Source organism: Bos indicus, chromosome 1 (genome assembly GCF_029378745.1).
Source record: "Bos indicus isolate NIAB-ARS_2022 breed Sahiwal x Tharparkar chromosome 1, NIAB-ARS_B.indTharparkar_mat_pri_1.0, whole genome shotgun sequence".
Classification (NCBI taxonomy): domain Eukaryota; kingdom Metazoa; phylum Chordata; class Mammalia; order Artiodactyla; family Bovidae; genus Bos; species Bos indicus.
Window position 1 is genome coordinate 84,723,475 of NC_091760.1, and position 18,859 is coordinate 84,742,333.

Genomic DNA, 18,859 nt, shown 5'->3' on the forward strand with positions numbered 1-18,859 from the left:
GCCAGTAAAAGTTACCTGAATTCTAAGGTACAAGAATAATGTACCTTATAATAATAATATATAATAATTAAGAATATAATAATAAGAATAATGTCATGCTCTTCACTTTTAAAACATAAACCCAACCAAATATTAAAAATTCTTTTATCAACAGATAAAAGCAGCGTTGCCGCTACCCTTGATTTCCTGCTCATGGGGTCTTTCCAAACTTTTCTCCAGTGTGGCACATATAGAAAGTGATGCTACTTCATGTGGCACTCTGTGGACAGTGGAATCACCATCCATCTGTGCCACCTCTAACACACCATGTGCACGAGTGCACTGCTGCTCTCACTTTGGAACTTTATAATATCATCCACTTAAAGAACACCCAAGTGTGAAACAATTTTCTATTTCTTAATATTCCCTAAATAATACTATGTCTCTTGGAGAAATGTAGAAAGAACTGAATCAATTTCACTTTTAAATAATTTAAGTGGTAAAAATGGTATTTTTGTTATGATTCAAAAGTACAAGTCTAATTCAAGAAATACATTTGGGAAGGGACAAAAAACAATAAAATTCTTCTAAACCATAATTTAAAGACCCGTTCTAACTTATAAACTTTTAATTAGACCATAAAGAGCAGTAAAAACTTAAAACTACAACTTATTTTAAAACCTCATTACACAGATAAAAAGGTGTAGGAGAGCAGAAATACAGCCTTTTTTATGTTTATAAATATCCCAAAGTCTCAAGTGACTTACTAGACAATATACATGAAGAATAAGAAAAGCAAAATCTCTTGATTTTCCTATTATGTGCAGATTATTTTATAAATACAAAAAGCAAACAAACAAAATACAGGAAATAAAATAGTATAGGTATAACAAAAAAGAGAAAGTTATAAAAACAAGAGTACCATATACACACTCCTATTCACCACATTTGAGAAAGAGTGTAAAGCAAAAATTTTTTGTTCATTAGATGAAAAGTCTCTTCAAAGGTGCTTTATCTTCCTTTGGTAGTGAAAGAACCCCCTATCTTAAAGCCACAAAGTGAAATAGCATCAAAGAGTGCTAATAAAGAGCACACTTCCTGCTTCAACTGGTAAAGGCAGGAGCTGACTGATTAGATTATCTAGAGATGTAGGTTCAACCTGTTCCAGTTTATAGTATACTCATCTGCAGCAAAGGCTACTTAGAGAAATTTCACACCTGCTGACATGGGATGGACTACATCTTCCTATTACTCGCTCCAGCATTCTTCCAACAGATGCACACGCTGTTTCTCCTTCTGAGAAACAGCACATGGAGTCCAAGCACTTGATACTTGAATTTGTTTCAGTAAGCTGAAGGAGGTGAAGCAGAAAAATATTAGTTACTGATAGATCTGGACTTCCAAAAAGCATTAAAAAAAAAAAAAAAATAACAAGCGCTTTAAAACCAAAAGTAATGTATACATATTTTATATAATATGGAAAGGTATGGAAGACTTTAAGAGTGATTAAAAGGCATTATGTCTTAAATTAGAGGTTGAGTAAAATGGTTATATAAAACAAGTAGCTGAATCTTGTATAAATCTGGAAAGTTTGTGGATTTAAAAAAATGTTAAAAAAATTATCTTTTGGCCCCATCACACGGCACATGGGATCTTAGCTCCCCAACCAGGGATGGAACCCACATCCCCTGCCTGCACTGGAAGCACAGAGTCTTAACCACTGGACTGCCAGGGAAGTCCCGAGATTGTGGATTTCAGTATCTTAATATATTATGATCAATATACATCAACCACTCAGAAACTTACTGAAGTTTAATTCTTTGAACTTTTTAGGTGAAACTGCTCCTGCAACTTCAATTAAAAATATCCAGTAACTGAGAAAAGCAGAGTTTAAATTATTTTGAAGATTGGGAAATAACCAGGCAGGACTGAATTCCAATCTTCAGCAATAACACCAACAGCAGCAAACACCTTACAAAGTGTTTACTATGTGCTAAGTTCTAAACATCATATAGATATATATACATACACCATAAATAATTCTTGGAAAAAAGCATCATTTGCCTTAAGTTGCTAAGCAACTATTAAGTGCTAATCATGTCCATAATAAGCTCATCTTGTTTTTTTAAAAATTAACTGATGATAGATTATTAAAGTCGATTAAATAAGTTGTACTATTTAGATTTAAAACTGAATTTCTGTAAGTATGCAAACTTTATACTGAGGAGGAATAAACAACCTGGCAAGATTACTTAAAGCCACAGTGCTAATAATTTCAATCCTGTTAGAGTAAGGGGGAAAAATGGTATAACCACATAGCCCAATGATTCCCAACCTGGTTTTGACACAGTCAAGGGTACTCCTAAATTTCTCAAGGATTATCATTTTAAACAAACTTATTTTCATTTATTTTACATGTATAACATACTGCATAACAAATCTTTCAAAAATAGAGGAAGGAAAACAACAAAAATAGATTCATTGGAGTGCTGCAGTTCACAAAGGTTGGGAGTCACCAAGTGTCGAGTACACGCATGGCAACAGGGTACATTCATGGATGGCACAATGGACAGAAGACACAAGCATGATGGAACATAAATAACCTGCATTCTGAACCTAAGCAACTGGTAAAAGAAAGTAGTTAGTTGCTCAGTCGTGTCTGACTCTTTGCGATCCCATGAGTAGCCCAGCAGGCTCCTCTGTCCATGGAATTCTCCAGGCAAGAATACTGGAGTGGGTTGCCGATTCCTTCTCCAGGGGATCATCCTGACCCAGGGACTGAACCTGAGTCTCCTGCATTGCAGGTAGATTTCTTCACCATTTGAACCACCAGGGAAACAACTGGTTAGGTCCAGCGAAAACCCTGCTCATAATAACCCTGTCAAATACCAGGCAACGTGAGACAACTTGGTTCCTTTTTGGCAATGAACTGACTGCATCAATGTCCTAGGATCTGCTGAACACTGAGGAATAGCCAAATTTCAACTTGTTCTTTCATTATAATGCTCTTGATTTAGGACTCTTTACAGTACTACTTCTTAACTGTGTTTTTTGAGATATTTACAGACATCACATGAAAAAAGTTTTGTGTTAAGTTTGAGAAACCCTAGTTCAAGGAATGTCTAAACACTTTTGTGAGTAAAGGACTGCCAAGAAGTCATGTTTGTATGGTCAGTCTCCAGGGGGAGAGTTAGACGTAGTGCAAATTTGTTTTTTTTTGGTGAACTTCCCTTCTTCCCCTCCCCCCAGGGAACATTAATTAATCAATACCAGGAGGAATATTAATATTCAGTGGAAGATTTTAGGAAATCTTGGTTTAGGTAACAGGATTTAACTAGTTTCCTAGTTTCGTTCTTGGGTCACTGGGCTGTAGCCTCCTCTGTCTCAAAACCAGCCTCTGTAGGAAGCAGAACTTTACAACTCCCACATGCTCAGCGAGAAACTACACCTCAGACAGGCCTGTAAAGCCCTTTATAACCTGACCTAAGGCTGCCTTTCCTACTCTACCTTTAAATGCTCCTTGTGTCCACACAGCCAACCAGGCAGTGTTCCTTGCCTGAGAACATGGGTCAGGGCCTTTTACCAATTAGGGGCAGCATGCTGACTCCTAACACCAAGATCAGTTTAAATACTGTCATTTCTATAAAATCTTCCCACCTGTCTAACTCTCAGTAACCTATTTCTCTCTAGATTCTACTCCATTGGTTGGTTGTATCATTTAAATGGCAGAAGCACTTAAATTCACCTTGTATTTCATTGAGCAAGGCACTGCACTGGTTTTTATAGGGGACAATCTACTGAGTTAAGGATAAAGAAAAGAAAGGGTGGGAGGTAAGTCAGAAACAAGTAATAATGGCTTATTACTTAATTATATTATAATTAAGTTATATTAATTAATTATAATTATTAATTATATATTATATATAATATATATTATTAATATAACTTAATTATAATTAAGTTATATTAATGGAATGCTTACTGTGTGCCAGTTACTAGGTAAGAAGCTTCTCGTGGATTATCTCATTTATAACTGCTTTTGGGATAGGCACCAGACTTAAACACATTTTACAGATGAGGAAACAGAGAAGTTAAAAATATATTCAAGCTCACCCAGCTGGGGCTTGAATCTTGGGTTTCTTTGAATCCAGGGCCCAAAGCTCTTTACCACGCCGTTATACTGCCTTCTTATAATTATGGTATAAGGCAGACTACAAACATCAAAAAAGGGGAAGGGAAGCTCAAAACCAGCTGTTGTTGTTGGTATTAGTGGGAGAGTATTTTGATGAAAAAAGATGGCATCTGAAATGCATACTGAAGACTGGATGGGATTTCAATAGCTGAAGATGGGAGAGAAAGAGCATTCCAGACTAAGCAAAAAGAATGAGTAACTATGTGGGCAGAAAAGCATGATGTGTATTCAGCACATCTTTAGCCTAAGTGTTGAAAGAGCAGCTGTTACTCGTGCCCCCTGGCAAAAAGACCAGTGTGCCTCAAAGTGTGATCTATGGATCATTGTTGGTCTGAAAACAGTTACTGGCCCATGAGAACACAAATGCATCTGATCTGTGAGATTAAGAGATTAGACAATTTTACTGCAATCTGACAAGAATATTTTTGTAACTGTTCAATCTAATAATTTCAAAATTGGGGCTTATTTTATATATCTTTTAAATTTCATTTCCTAGTAATTCATTTTTATTGTATTTTACAAAAGTATTGGTCTGTGGTGAACTAGAAATGAACAACAAAACAAGAAAACAATCTGGTCCTTCACCAGATTTATCTGGAGAGCACTGAACTAGACTAGAAACTCGAACAAGGAGTTTGTCTGGTTCTTCTTAATTTAACAGCATATGCTTCACTAACTGCTGGGGTTCAACCAACTGACAGGGATTCACTAAAGATGACATCCATAAGGTCAACAGCATTTTGAGTGTCCACATATTAATACATGCAGAACAGTGCTTAGGTCTGGATCTGACTTCAGGTAATTATCTTTCTTTGCACTCATCACCTTTTACTTTAAAACCTGAGGACAGGTATTAAATTATGGGCAACTTAACACAGAGTAAACATCTTAAAATGTCAAACATATATAAAGAAATGATTTCTCAGATCACCCTTTGATCACACTAAGTAAAATACATTTCTTTTTCTTCCCTAAGGGGGAAAACCCGCACCTGCTTTGAAAATGCTGGTTAAGTGCATTTCTGTAAAGCTATCTACTGGAAACACTATACTGTTCTCTAGCAAGCCTCCAAGTTCTACCACTTTCCCATATATACATCTTTGATCTCGTATCATAGCTTCCAGTATAACTGAGAGTGCAGCATTTAGGTCTCATTTCATTCAAAGTAAGGAGAGAGGGTCATTACCTTAAAAAAAAAAAAAGACTATTAATAAATACTAGAAAAGAAATAAAGCAAAATAATGGGAGTGAGACCCTACTTAGTGGACTAAAAAGTTACCTTTTAACTTACCAGAAATTTTGATTTATTGGTAAGACTCACTCTCCACGACACTTCTCAGAAACCACCACATAACTCAGAGCTAAAAGGGCTGCCAAGCAAAACAGCTATGGAGAGCCAACATGGGTACGTAAGGCTAGTGGAACTTTTCATCTTTACAGAACTTCCCTTCTGAAATAAATTCTAGCTTACTGCTTTTATATCCAATATTTTCACATCACTGATGGCAAACATTTAGAATTTTCTCCTGTTGCTTCTACAAAAATCTTTCTTGAATCTTCTAAGTTTTGGAAAACTGTCATAACATTTCTAAGTTTTTTAGTCACTCCCATGCCATTTTACCTATCAAATCAAATAAAGTTTTATCAAACTATTAACCACATTTGTTCTTTGTTCTTTTGGTCTTAAAATTGTTTTATATATTTCATAATCAAAGTGAATATCTTGCTTAGCCTTATAGGAGGTATTTGGAAAGAAGCCTTAAACTATAATGATGGTGAGAAAAAAAGGCTCCTGTTTAGGAAATGTTTTTCTTTTAAATCAAGAAAGTCATCTAATATTACCAATTTCCAAATTTGGTTAAGAATAGTAAAACCCCTAAAACCAGTATCAGCTTCAAGTCCTTATTGAGAGCTGGAAGAGGTAGCTGTTTAACGATGGTATTTAAATAACTGCTTCTCTTATTCAAGGCCTTTTTCTCCAAAACATGCTGCAAGTCATATTTACCTTCCCTAGACTCCCTCCCTTTTTTCCTTCTCCCCAAATAAAATAAACAATTTTGAAAGATAGTTATAAGCAAAATACCTCTATACTGACTTTTAGGGATCCTTAGAAAGGAGATTTCCATATGTGTTGCCTAAATTTAAGTATGAAAATAAACATACATTATTAGGCAAGCTTATTGTAATAAATTTGGCTTATTCCTTGTTTCAAAAAGACTGAGACTCTTTTAATAATGTGATTACCAAAAAACAAAACAAAACAAAAAACCAACCCAATATCTGACTAGGAATTTGTAGTTTAGATGAATAAGAGTTTTATCAAACTATTTCACAGATATCTGTGAAATAGTTTGATAAAACTCTTTATTTTAATGGAGATGGTGAATCTGAATAGCAATTATTAACTAATCAGCTGAGCTGATGTTAAAAAATCAGTTTTCTAAGTATCAGTCATACACAGCATATCATTACTATTTGGTAGAAATAATATCAATACTAATATCTTTCTTCATTTTGACCTCCAGATGAAAAAGCTGTTCAGTAAGTCAGCACAGATTTGAAAATAACATTAGTTTGTAAAGTGTCACACTTATCAGATATGCCTTATTATTATCAGCCTTTTAAATGTTTGATTCTGTTTACAAAATTTTACTCATTCAGAAAACTGTACCTTTTAGTGGCAAATAACTGAATATAGGCCATTTAGGTTTTCTGTTCTTCTGTAGTTAGCTGCTTTGTTAAATGAAGTAGTATTTCTATGTTATCTTTGTCACACAAGGAGAGGAAGGTGACTTGTAGTTGGTTGAAACTGCTTAAAATGGTGGTGGTGGTGGCAGATTTCAGGTCTGGGATTTAAGTACCCTGATCCACAATGAGAAGGTTTAGTAGCCCTAGCATCCTGTTGATATCTCTATGGTAGCTTCTAGGTGCAAGCTGGAAAAGGGCATCCAGAGTAGAGCCAAGAATCCAGAGAGAAAGAAATGACAGAACAATGAAGGCCTAAGAGGCAGGTGACATAGAGGGAGATAACTAGGAGAATCTATGGCCCATGGTAACATTTAAGGCTCAGCATAACTCTCTGTCTGATTTGGTAAGGCTAACCAAATTTTGATTAGAGAAACAAATGCCATTTCAAGAAAGAAAATATAGATGAGAGGGATTATTTAACACTTATTTTTAAAAGTGATTTTTACCTCAAAATATATGCCAAAGACAGAAATACTCAAAATACTTTTATTCAACCAATTTAAGTTTAGTGATGAGCAGAAAAAACCTGCAGATCAGGGTTACACCTCCAGCACTTTTACTAAAATCATATCCATGGTCTAAGGGTTCTTCTGCTTTCTTATTTATAGGAAGAGAGACCATATGTCACAGGATGATAGAAGAATTCACTTATCATTCCTTTGGAAAAGTAATCGTAACAAGGCCCCTATTATTTAATAGGGGCATTCTAGGAACCCAATTCTCAACCATACTGTACATTTTAATGGATATATTAAAGCAAAGCAGCTCCAGATACATGTCTTTTGAAATATCCACTTGAGCTTGAACCTTTGGGGAACTTTTATCACAGAGGACATAATTTCACAGTATTAGCATAGTCAGGACCCAAAAGGATTCTCTGCTGTAGGAAATAACTAGGACATAATCTAAATCCCAGCCAGCATCCCCTTTTAACCAGTGCGCCCTTCAGCTGAGTTTTCCTTTCAGCCAATGAGTGCATGTTCTAAAAACTAAAAATCTTTCTATATTTATCAAAATACAAGATAAATATGTTGTAAAGATAATCACATGAACAAAATAAAAATTTGAATTCTTTTGGATTTCTTTTCAACTAATAATAATAATGACTGACAGTTGACTAATCTCCAGCATTTTCCATTTTGGGCAATTCATTAAAAGAATCTAATTTTAAAAACACTTTTCAATATAATTCACATTTTTTCCAAATTACTGTACCTGTTCCACTGTCTGATTTACAATCTTCAAGTAGCTTTGTTTTAAAGTTTCTCCATTTATGAAGGTTATCTCAGATGACACAATAGCACCTTCTTGACCAGTAATTACAATATCCAAAGTGGCAAACAGTCCAAGTAAAAATATAATTACTAGTGGTAAGAATTTTTATCTTCCTTGGTTACTACCAATTAAAATAGTTTGCATATCCCAATCAGATCTAGAAGTAGTTGGTAGGATTTATATCTCAAGAGGGGAGTTAATCAAGTCTTTATTTAAATTCACACTTTTCTATTACAAAGATGTAACTATGACAGCTAATGAAAATTAAGAACTGAGAGTTTGGTGAGTATCAGTCAACAGAAAATTATTCAGTACCAGGTCTAAGCACTCAGTCATTTGACCATTCAACTCAAGGGGGAGACTTAGATAAGTAATGTGGTGTCTAACTACATTAACATGGATAAAATGACACACAGCTACAAAGTGGGAAAAGTGATTTCAGAAATAAGAGAAATAGCGTGACATATTTTCAAAAGAAGTGAAAAGGAATAAATTTTTCACTATAAGACAATAAGACAGAATCTGAAGTAAAGTAAGATTTAACTTAACTCCAAAGGAAGATTAATGAAATATTCGGGTACAGACATATAGAAAAATGTAAAGATCACAAAAAAAGGAAAACAGGTAAACAAAAACAACATATGAGAAACAGTGAAGGAATGAGTAAAGTAAAAACTGGAATGTGAGGCCAGTCCTCCCACAGCGTGCCCCAAGCTTAAGCGTGTAGCGGACACCCCAGGAAGGCCCAGTGCAGTACTACCTAGTGCGTGCAACAACTGTCCTGCTGGCTGCAAGCCTCAGCTAGCAGGTGCCCACTGTCCTCCCCTCTGTGCTTGCTTTCAGCAAATTCATATGCTGAGCTGACTGAACCCTTATCTTCTTCCATCTGGAAGGACAGAAAAGGAACAAGTCTCGTATTACAGAACAATACTCTCACTGTATATAAGTTTAGAATCAAAACAGCAAGTCAGGGTCCACAATCTGTGAGGCACAAATGAAAGTTCACACAACACCACATTCATTTACTGTCACAAAAGAGAGCTAATAGGAGCTTCTTAAGGAGCATACAACAGACCACACAAAATAAAGCCATGGTTATCCAGGGTACAAAGTTAAATTAAAACCAGGTTTCCGTCAGTAAAATTCAAGTTCTTCTATTAAATTCCTTTCCACTAACAATTAGGGTTCTTATTGCAAAGGTATGTCTTATTTCATATTTCTCATGCTCCTTCTCAGAAGACTTCTCTAACTTCAGCAGAGTGGAAGGGTCAATCATATAGCCTTTCAAATGTTAGACATATGGGTAAGGGGGAAGCTTGACTTGATTTAGTAAACAATTAAATCCTTAATTTAAAATATCTTTAGTGAGTATTAACTAACTTAAAACAATTTCTATTCTTTGCCTTTTCTATTTCACAGGGGCCATGCCTCATGGCTTGTGGGATCTTAATTTCCCAACAAGGGATTGAATCCAGGCACTCAGTAGTGAAAGTGTGGAGCCCTAACCATTGCACTGCCAGGGAATTCCCTCTATATTTTAAGTATTAGAGACCTTCTAAGGAATATGTGCCCATGGCCAAGCTAATTTAAAAATTTTAACCTTTCTTTAAAAAAAAAAAAAAAAAGACCTCAATAAAACATACTTTTCCCTCATTTCTATGTGTTTTCTCAGTCTTAGGGCTAATGAATAATTATTTCTATAAAAAATGCTATAGTAAATTTCTTATATACATAATAAAGTAGAATTTCTTGGTTTCAAGAGTACAGTAAGTTTATGTAAAGACAGCTTATTATTATAGCTTTGCTTTTTATAAGGGAGTGGAAATATTAAAAATGAGTTTTCTTTTATTTAAAAAAATTATTAATAGCTTTGCGTTAATGGTTCTTAAGAAGTATCAATACTAACCTTATAAAAGATTTGAAAACTCTTAAAGACATTCAATACATGTATAGTTTTCCTGTCACAATAGTAAACAAGTTATCCTGAACCACACCCAGGAATACTGTTCAACACGGTTCAAAAACAAGATGCATTTAAATTCACAGGGTGCACCAGCAGACAGATATTTGTGGGCACTTTTTCTTCATGAAGCTATGAGCAAATGCCCATCCAGTGGTCATTCACCACTCATGTAAGCAACTGTTATTTCTGCCTGACTTTTGGTTGATTATATTTCTTTTTGTTTTTTGCTGATGCTGACAGTAAGTGAATAAGACTATAGTATATAAAATGGTCATCTGATAGGTGAAGAACCTTGAAGCTCAGAGTTGACTAATCTGATTAGAATACAGAGGGTGCAGTGCCAAGGGCATGCTGGGCTAGCACTCAGGCCTACCGACTACCCAACAGGGTCTGCCATTGTTACACGACCTGACTGGAGAGTGACTTGTAGGAAATACAACGTGACTAATGTACCTGTGTCCATTGTATTCTTTCACAGATGAATGAATGTTAAGCTTACTATTTTATTACACTATTAAGGAGTGGGATATCTTTAATTTACAATTTCTGTGCTTCATTCTTTTTTTGTCTATCACTGCTCAAAAAATGTTGCTTGATTTGAGCCACCGTATGTGAAAATATAATTTAATAAAAATATTAAGATTATTCACAATGCAAAAGTTAATCCTCACAAATCTGCTTACCAGAGTGTTCTTTTAAATAATGAGTTCTCCTATTGCCTTAAGGTTCATAATCAGATGTTCAAAAATGTGATAAGTACACAGTTTTCAGAAGGCACATATAGATAAAAATGATATACATATTTGGCTTAACCAAAGTTGGAGGTAAATCTTCCAAGTTCGCTTTCATTTTAGTTCTCGTTTTAAACATGAAATTTAGTTGACTACCACTTAAACTCCCATTTATATATCATCTACATATTTGTAATTCAAAGTAGAATGTTTCAAAAACCCTCATACTAATAGGAATAATAAAATCAAAAGGTTTGGTAAAATTTGGAAGAGTTCAAAATTACAGGGTTACATAAGTTATTTAAGCAGGGCTTTGTCAAAGTCATTCATTTGATCAAGTGAACACAGATTAGAAATCTACAGAATAAAAAAGAATTTAAAAAATACATATGATTAAAAATCCAGGGTGAGAAGCTGAAAGGTGCCAAAACTAAAAACAAAGAAAAAAATTGTAGTTATATTACTTTTCCTCTTCAAACGAGATTGGAATTGAAGTTAATATATAACTTTGGTATCTTAATATGAAAAGTTCTAGGATTCAAACTTTCATTCTGTTCCATCAAAAGACATCTTGGGATTACTAATTATTTTTTGCAGAAACTGACAGAATGAATCTGTCGGTAGAGATAAAGATGTATATGAGATACAAAATCTATTATTCAATTTATAGATGCACTAAACAGTAGCAAGGATATGAACCATTTCAGCAGCATTACAGTGCACAAAGACAAATAGGCATGTGTATTTACAACACATATTAAGGCAAGATAAAAAATAGGCAACTCTCACTTCTAAGTAACTGAAACTTAAAACTTTAAATTTTATGATGAATTTCTGTAGCTTAAATTACTCAACATGCAGGAGCATTCTTAAATACGAGTATGACAAGCAGAAGCATTAGAATTGTGTTAGGAAAGTAGTTAAGGTATAAAACATATAACAAAGTACAGATCTCTGTCCTGTTATGCTGAATTTTCATCTCAAAGAAATGGATATTTTTTAGGTTTTAACACACATAATGGTAAAGGTCAAATTAGAGACAGAGCTGTGCTAACAAAAATGCCCCACTCTTAATTCATGCCTCTGCCCATCTTTTGAATATAAATTGACCTTTAGCATGCAGAAGAGTTAACGAGGTTCTACTCCTCCTACTCTACCTAAGTTTGCTCAGCTGATTCCTTGCCCTCGACAATGGCTGCAGTGCGATGAACTCGTCACTGAAAGCGACTGTGTTGGAGTACATCTATAAGTGGACAGAAAAGGGATGGGACATACAACAAGTCAGTGAGCTGTATTTATCATCTAAGAGACAGACACAGGACAAGCTTTGTAAAGACATTTGTTCCTACAAGAGCAGGAAGTATCATACATGCTACACATACATGACTGACATTTGTAGGGCTGTTGGCTTTGCTATCCCAAGAATTTACTCTTATTACCACATTGCTATTCTGCAGGAAAAACTCAAAATCGATGCTGCCAACTCTTCTTGTGATATAATTTTTCTTGCTACTATTTGGATGATAGCAAAATGAAGTAAGGAACTGACAGCTTTCTAACAATTTTATCATTTGAAATTAGAGGTGACAGTACAAGTCTGAAACAATAAAAATTACTGACTATAGCAAAAGAATAACATCACACATGGGATTTGAAGGACCATATACTGTCTTAACAAAAACAGAAAAATCCCCCATAGGCTAGGAAAAATCCCTGAGTGAAAGTAGAGATTTCCTCTTTATTTTTATATGTTCATTTTTTACGAAAGTACAATTGATTTACAATGTTGGACCAATCTCTGCTGTATAGCAAAGGGACACAGTTTTACACATATATACATTCTTCTCCTCTTTAGATCAGACCCCAGTTGAACATCCAGTCAAATCATTTAAAAGAAATTTAGTGGGGGTAAAAAGGGAGATTATACAGGCTTTCAGACATAGAAAAATGATTGATTTCTTAACTCCATTTTTTAAATCAATTAAAACCCATGGTAAAAGAACCAAAATATAAAGCACTTTTAACTTTTTCTTGTTTAAGGGTCCATCTTAAGGTATCAAATACTTCCTGTGTAATCCTTTAAAAAGAGGCCTATAAAAATAATAAGGACTAACATTATCATCCTGTATTATCATTAAGAAATCTCTTTGAAAGATATAAGTATGTAAATACTCTGCCTAAAGAAAATTTCCAAGTATAAATGTAAATAATTCTGATTTACTTTTATAAAAATTTAAGTTTCTAAGTGATGTCATTAATCTATTTTGATGAAATATAACTTTAGGCAAGCAGACAAGACAAAAATGTTCTTCATAATGGTCTAGAAAAAGTATAATAGTCAATGTATTAAAACTAGTATTCTATTACCAAGAATATCTCTGAAGCTTAGAAAAAAGGCAAACCTTTCTGATATACATTTAAGTAATATCTTGCACAGTGGAAAAGTTTGCCCATATTCAGATATAGATAAATGCATAGGCAGACAGAGTAATCAGATTATGCAAAATTTTTCAGCCCCAGCTGAAGATCAGTATTAGAACAGCATCCAAATCATTCTTATAATTATGTTCTTATTGAGGACTTACTACATACAGACCCAGGTGCTTCATATTAACTGTCTCTAACAATCATGTAGGGTAGTAATTATTATTCTGATTTTATATAGGAAGAAACTGAGGCTTAAGGAAGTGACTTAAGAATATACATTCTATGGTTAAAACAGTATTTGAATTAAGTCTGTCAGGCTTCAGATGCCTGCACTGCTTCAAAGGTGTTAAAATGTATACTGGCTAGAATTGAGGGACCAAAGCATATAAATGCTAAAGAAATGTTAATATGATCAATTGAAATTAAAACCATATACTATTTAAGAAGCCTAACTAATCTCTAAATACTTAGGAAGCACTTATTCTATTTGTAGCATTAACACACAACTAAATTTCCAAAATTTAAACAAAAATTTGCTTTGCATACAACAAACATGCAAAAACAACAACCCCCATCCCCCATTAAACAATTAATAAGCTTGGTGTTTACAGGGGCATAGAAGTTGATTAGAATGTGTTCCTGAGGATATATATTCAATGCCATGGTACAGTTAACAGAACAAACTAGTATTTCCAGGTTATGTACAAGTCAAATTACAAAGATGGTACATTTCACTAAATAGCTTTTATTTCTTGAGCATCCAGTTTATCTGAATATTAATTATTTCATTTAATCTTCATTACAAATGCAATGAAATAGACACTTCTGTCATAATTTTACCCATGAGGAAACTGAGACTTAAAGTCAGAGCTACCCAGTGGTAGAAAGAGGATTTTGAACTCACAACGATCAGGTCCTTAAGAACATATTCTTAAACACTATGTAAACACTGTTAATACCCGTTGTAGTTTAAATACTTTAGTGAGTATTCAATGAGAGAAAATATTTTGTAAAAATCCATTATGTAGAAGTTATTTCGGTTAAAGAACTATTTCTTTCTTCTGCTGACAACAATATAACCTAAAGAAGTACTACTGAAATTCTAATGATTCTAAAGACATGAATATATATCCCAATTATATATATTTGATAGAATGCTGTGATATTACTTAAGATATATTTATACTATTATTTGGATATGACTTGATAGTTTTATATTTCTAATCTACTTCTATAAAATTTTTAAAATTATAATTTTTCAGGAGTCAAAAACAATACAATTTTAACAGTATCACATTTAACAACATTTATATTGCAAAATACTTGATACAGGAATAGTTAATTTACTATTTTCTAACAGGAGCAAATTATAATGACAACTATTCATTAAACACTCCTAATTCAAAAGGTACTGTATATAAAATGTGGTTACCTGTGCCTTTTCGATATTTGTAGGATGGAACTGTCGGTCAAATACTTTTTTCACAATATCAAGAAATAAGCATGTAAAAACCATGAGGATTATGGCAAACCAAGCAGAACCACTTGATAGGAGCTGAATAAATACAAAGTACATATTCTGGGAACTCAAAAATGGCCTGCAAAGAAAGTGGGATTAATAAAAGAAGAAACTGACAAGACAGATTCTTAAATCAAGACATTAAGTAAACCACTATATTCAAAGGTTACAATTTTAGGTATACAGCGGTAAAATGTTCAAAATTTCAAATCAATGTAATTTAATTAACTAATAAAATGTGATATACTTTCATTGTCAAAAATAAAATCCAATTTAATTCGCTTGAATGACAACCATAGTTTTTATAATTAGGAAGTGGCAAGTAGTTGACTTATTCTATCCCAGTGGTAGGAAATCCAAAGAATTATGTAGTAATACAGACTTAAGAGGTTAAAAAAGCAAGAAAAAGTATGTAATAAAATGTTTTCTACTAAGCAACTATAAGGTTGATAACCAAAATTTTAGGTTGAAAAGCTCTAGTTAGAGGATCTTCTTTATACACTTATTTTAAAATAAATGTACTCACAAATATTACTAGTTCTACACAGTAATAGGTTTTGTCAAGATACCATTTTTGGGGTTTTGTACATATCACTTCAAAGCAGTATGGGGAAATACAGGAAAAAATGAAGAAATAAAGAGGAATAAAAGCAAATGATAGTCATGAGCATCCTTTTATAATCCTAATGAAAGTTAATGTTTAGCCAATCCAAGTTTTTTACCCGCTTTTTGTAATATTTTGCAGACACAGTAGGCAATGTAATATAAATACTCTAATTCAGGGACTTCAGTTGTCCATGACTTATCAAAGAATTTTAGGATTCTTTAGGATAAGCATTCATTTCTGATCTATCAGAGAAGCTGAATACCTGATTTTAGCAATGAAGATACAGCACACTATTTACTTTTCAGAGATAAAGTTACCTTTTTCATGAAACTTTAATGGTTCTATGTGCCTTATTTTATTATATACATTAGTAACAATTTAGAGGTATCAATACTATGGTTAGCATAAAGAACAATAATTTTCAAGTAAATCCTATTTTTAACCTTTGTGATCTTAAACAGTTCAGTATCCAAATAGAAAAAAAGGGATAGTAAGATTATTGTGATGAATCAATGTAATATCTCAGGTAAAACACTAGAATGCAGTAATTGTTAGCTTCTTTTTTCTTCCTTATTAGTAAGATCAACTGAAAGAACTAAATTTCTTATCAGGATAGGCTCTTAAAACTATTCTGAGCAGAATTTGTTCAAACCTATCATAATAAATATTAGAGTTGAATCAATATAATTAAAATACAATATAGTAACTCACCAGAGAATCCCTCCATAAAACAAAGAAAACACAAAATAGAATAAAATAGATCCCCACGTAACAAGATGATTGATCCAGGTCCAAAAATGAGTTTCCAAAGCCATCTAAAAAAATAAATTAAAAAATCCTTAATGTAAATTAATAAATCTTTAACTTCTCAGATAAAACCCAAGAATAAGTGACTAAAAAGTTCCTATGGCAAAGTCCCTCAGAAGACAAATATTAATGAAAAGCTCCTAGTATGAAATTGAACGATTTCAAGTTTATACTATTTTTCTTCTGTGAGGAAGCAGCATTAAAATTTCATGAGTACTTTATCAATTCCATGGGCTAAACCAGCTTGTGTTATCTTGCATTACATATAGAGAAGCACAATTTCACAGGTGGGTATTGAGGAGTTAACTTTCCTCTGACTAGAAAAATCAGCTGAGGCTTTCCAAAATAATGAATTAAAAAATGAATTCATAATGAATTTGACAAAAATTAAAATGAATTATCAAACTAGCCATCCATGAAATTATGCATGACTAAAAAGAAAAACTATATCACAAAATAAATGAAGAAAATTAGAATTATATAGACAAAACGTGTCCATACTTCTAATTTCTGTATCATACCTTTGCTGTGACGGTAATAACCATGACTGTGAAGACCAAGGTGCCAAATGTCCAATTTCCAAACATCTAAAACATAAAGAATAAACTAGTATTGTATTACATGTTAAAATGATGCTGAAACAGAAGTGATGCAAAGAATAACCACATTCTTTACTGAAAATCACTTGCATCATTTATGTCAGGTACATTTGAAATCTGCCTAGATTAGTAAAGTTGAAGGAGAATGAGAAGAAATACAATAAAGCATTATTATGTTTATTACATAAATGATCCTTTGGATAACATTATCAGACTGGAAACTCAAAGACAGGCTTGAAGTTGTGTGGCACAGATAGTTTTTAGTGACAATTATACACTGGCTGGAAGAAGCACAAGCTGGAATCAAGACTGCCCGGAGAAATATCAATAACCTCAGATATGCAGATGACACCACCCTTATGGCAGAAAGTGAAGAGGAACTAAAAAGACTCTTGATGAAAGTGAAAGAGGAGAGTGAAAAAGTTGTCTTAAAGCTCAACATTCAGAAAACGAAGATCATGGCATCTGGTCCCATCACTTCATGGGAAATAGATGGGGAAACAGTGGAACCAGTGTCAGACTTTATATTTTTTGGCTCCAAAACCACTGCAGATGGTGATTGCAACCATGAAATTAAAAGACGCTTACTCCTTGTAAGGAAAGTTATGACTAACCTAGATAGTATATTGAAAAGCAGAGATATTACTTTGCCAACAAAGGTCCGTCTAGTCAAGGCTATGGTTTTTCCAGTAGTCATGTATGAATGTGAGAGTTGGACTGTGAAGAAGGCTGAGCGCTGAAGAATTGATGCTTTTGAACTGTGGTGTTGGAGAAGACTCTTGGGAGTCCCTTGGACTGCAAGGAGATCCAACCAGTCCATCCTAAAGGAGATCAGTCTTGGGTGTTCATTGGAAGGACTGATGCTGAAGCTGAAACTCCAATACTTTGTCCACCTCATGCGAAGAGTTGACTCATTGGAGGTGGACAAAGACCCTGATGCTGGGAGGGATTGGGGGCAGGAGGAGAAGGGGATGCCAGAGGATGAGATGGCTGGATGGTATCACCGACTTGATGGACGTTGAGTTTGAGTGAACTCTGGGAGTTGGTGATGGACAGGGAGGCCTGGTGTGCTGTGATTCATGGGGTTGCAAAGAGTCGGACACGACTGAGCTACTGAATTGAACCGAATTGATACAGCTGTTAGTAACTGCTTTACTCCTGTCACACAGTAAATATGATAATAAACCCTGTTCAACTATAATTATTTTCTGAAACCACTCCAGCCAAAAGTCACAAGAGAATACCTGCCACTGTATTTTGGACACATAATAGAAAGATCAAGTAAAAAGAAATTTATACACAAAACCAACACTTGAAAGGAAAGATAACGGCTAGTGGAATGACTCAAAGGATTCCATGTAAAAATACAGTTAATGCCAGTCAGATAGTATTGCCCTGGGCTTTTTAGCCAAAACTGACTGCTGCTGCTGCTAAGTCACTTCAGTCGTTTCTGATTCTGTGCGACCCCATAGACAGCAGCCCACCAGGCTCCCCCGTCCCTGGGATTCTCCAGGCAAGAACACTGGAGTGGGTTGCCATGTCCTTCTCCAATGCAGGAAAGTGAAAAGTGAAAGTGAAGTCGCTCAGTCGTGTCCGACCCTCAGCGACCCCATGGACTGCAGCCTACCAGGCTCCTCTGCACATGGGATTTTCCAGGCAAGAGTACTGGAGTGGGGTGCCACTGCCTTCTCCTATTAAAAATGCAGATTTGCAGATTCCCCAAAGAATATCAGGATTTAATTTCCACAAATAAGAGCATAACCAGAATTTTACGTCAATTTAGGTCACCAAATAGTCATAATCTTTACCATTGGTTTTAAAAAAACTATTTAAAAGACCAGTCATTTAAAAACAAATGGGTTCCAATGGCAAAAAAAACTTATCTAAATAATTCAAAATAAATGACAAACTCAGTGCTTAAGACCCTGAATAGCCAAAATAATTTGAGAAAAGAATAATGGAGCTGGAGGAATCATACTCCCTGACTTCAGACTATACTACAAAGCTAATGT

At 34.2% G+C, this 18,859-nt stretch overlaps 1 protein-coding gene across 7 annotated transcripts in view; it reads right to left on the reverse strand.

Annotated features, from left to right (window-relative positions):
* Positions 1 to 18,859, reverse strand: part of ATP11B (ATPase phospholipid transporting 11B (putative)) — a 121,657-nt gene that overhangs the window by 6,460 nt on the left and 96,338 nt on the right. For 4 of the 7 annotated variants that reach the window (XM_019959165.2, XM_070791306.1, XM_070791297.1 and 1 more), the window contains 4 exons: positions 16,770 to 16,835; positions 16,153 to 16,256; positions 14,748 to 14,913; positions 1,197 to 1,330 (listed from right to left, as the gene is read on the reverse strand). In XM_019959165.2, coding sequence (XP_019814724.2) covers positions 1,197 to 1,330; positions 14,748 to 14,913; positions 16,153 to 16,256; positions 16,770 to 16,835 — 470 coding nt within the window. Of the gene's footprint in view, positions 1 to 1,196; positions 1,331 to 8,954; positions 9,081 to 12,045; positions 12,132 to 14,747; positions 14,914 to 16,152; positions 16,257 to 16,769; positions 16,836 to 18,859 lie in introns of those variants that run through there. The other 3 variants (XM_019959182.2, XM_019959174.2, XM_019959191.2) reach the window with 3 other exon arrangements.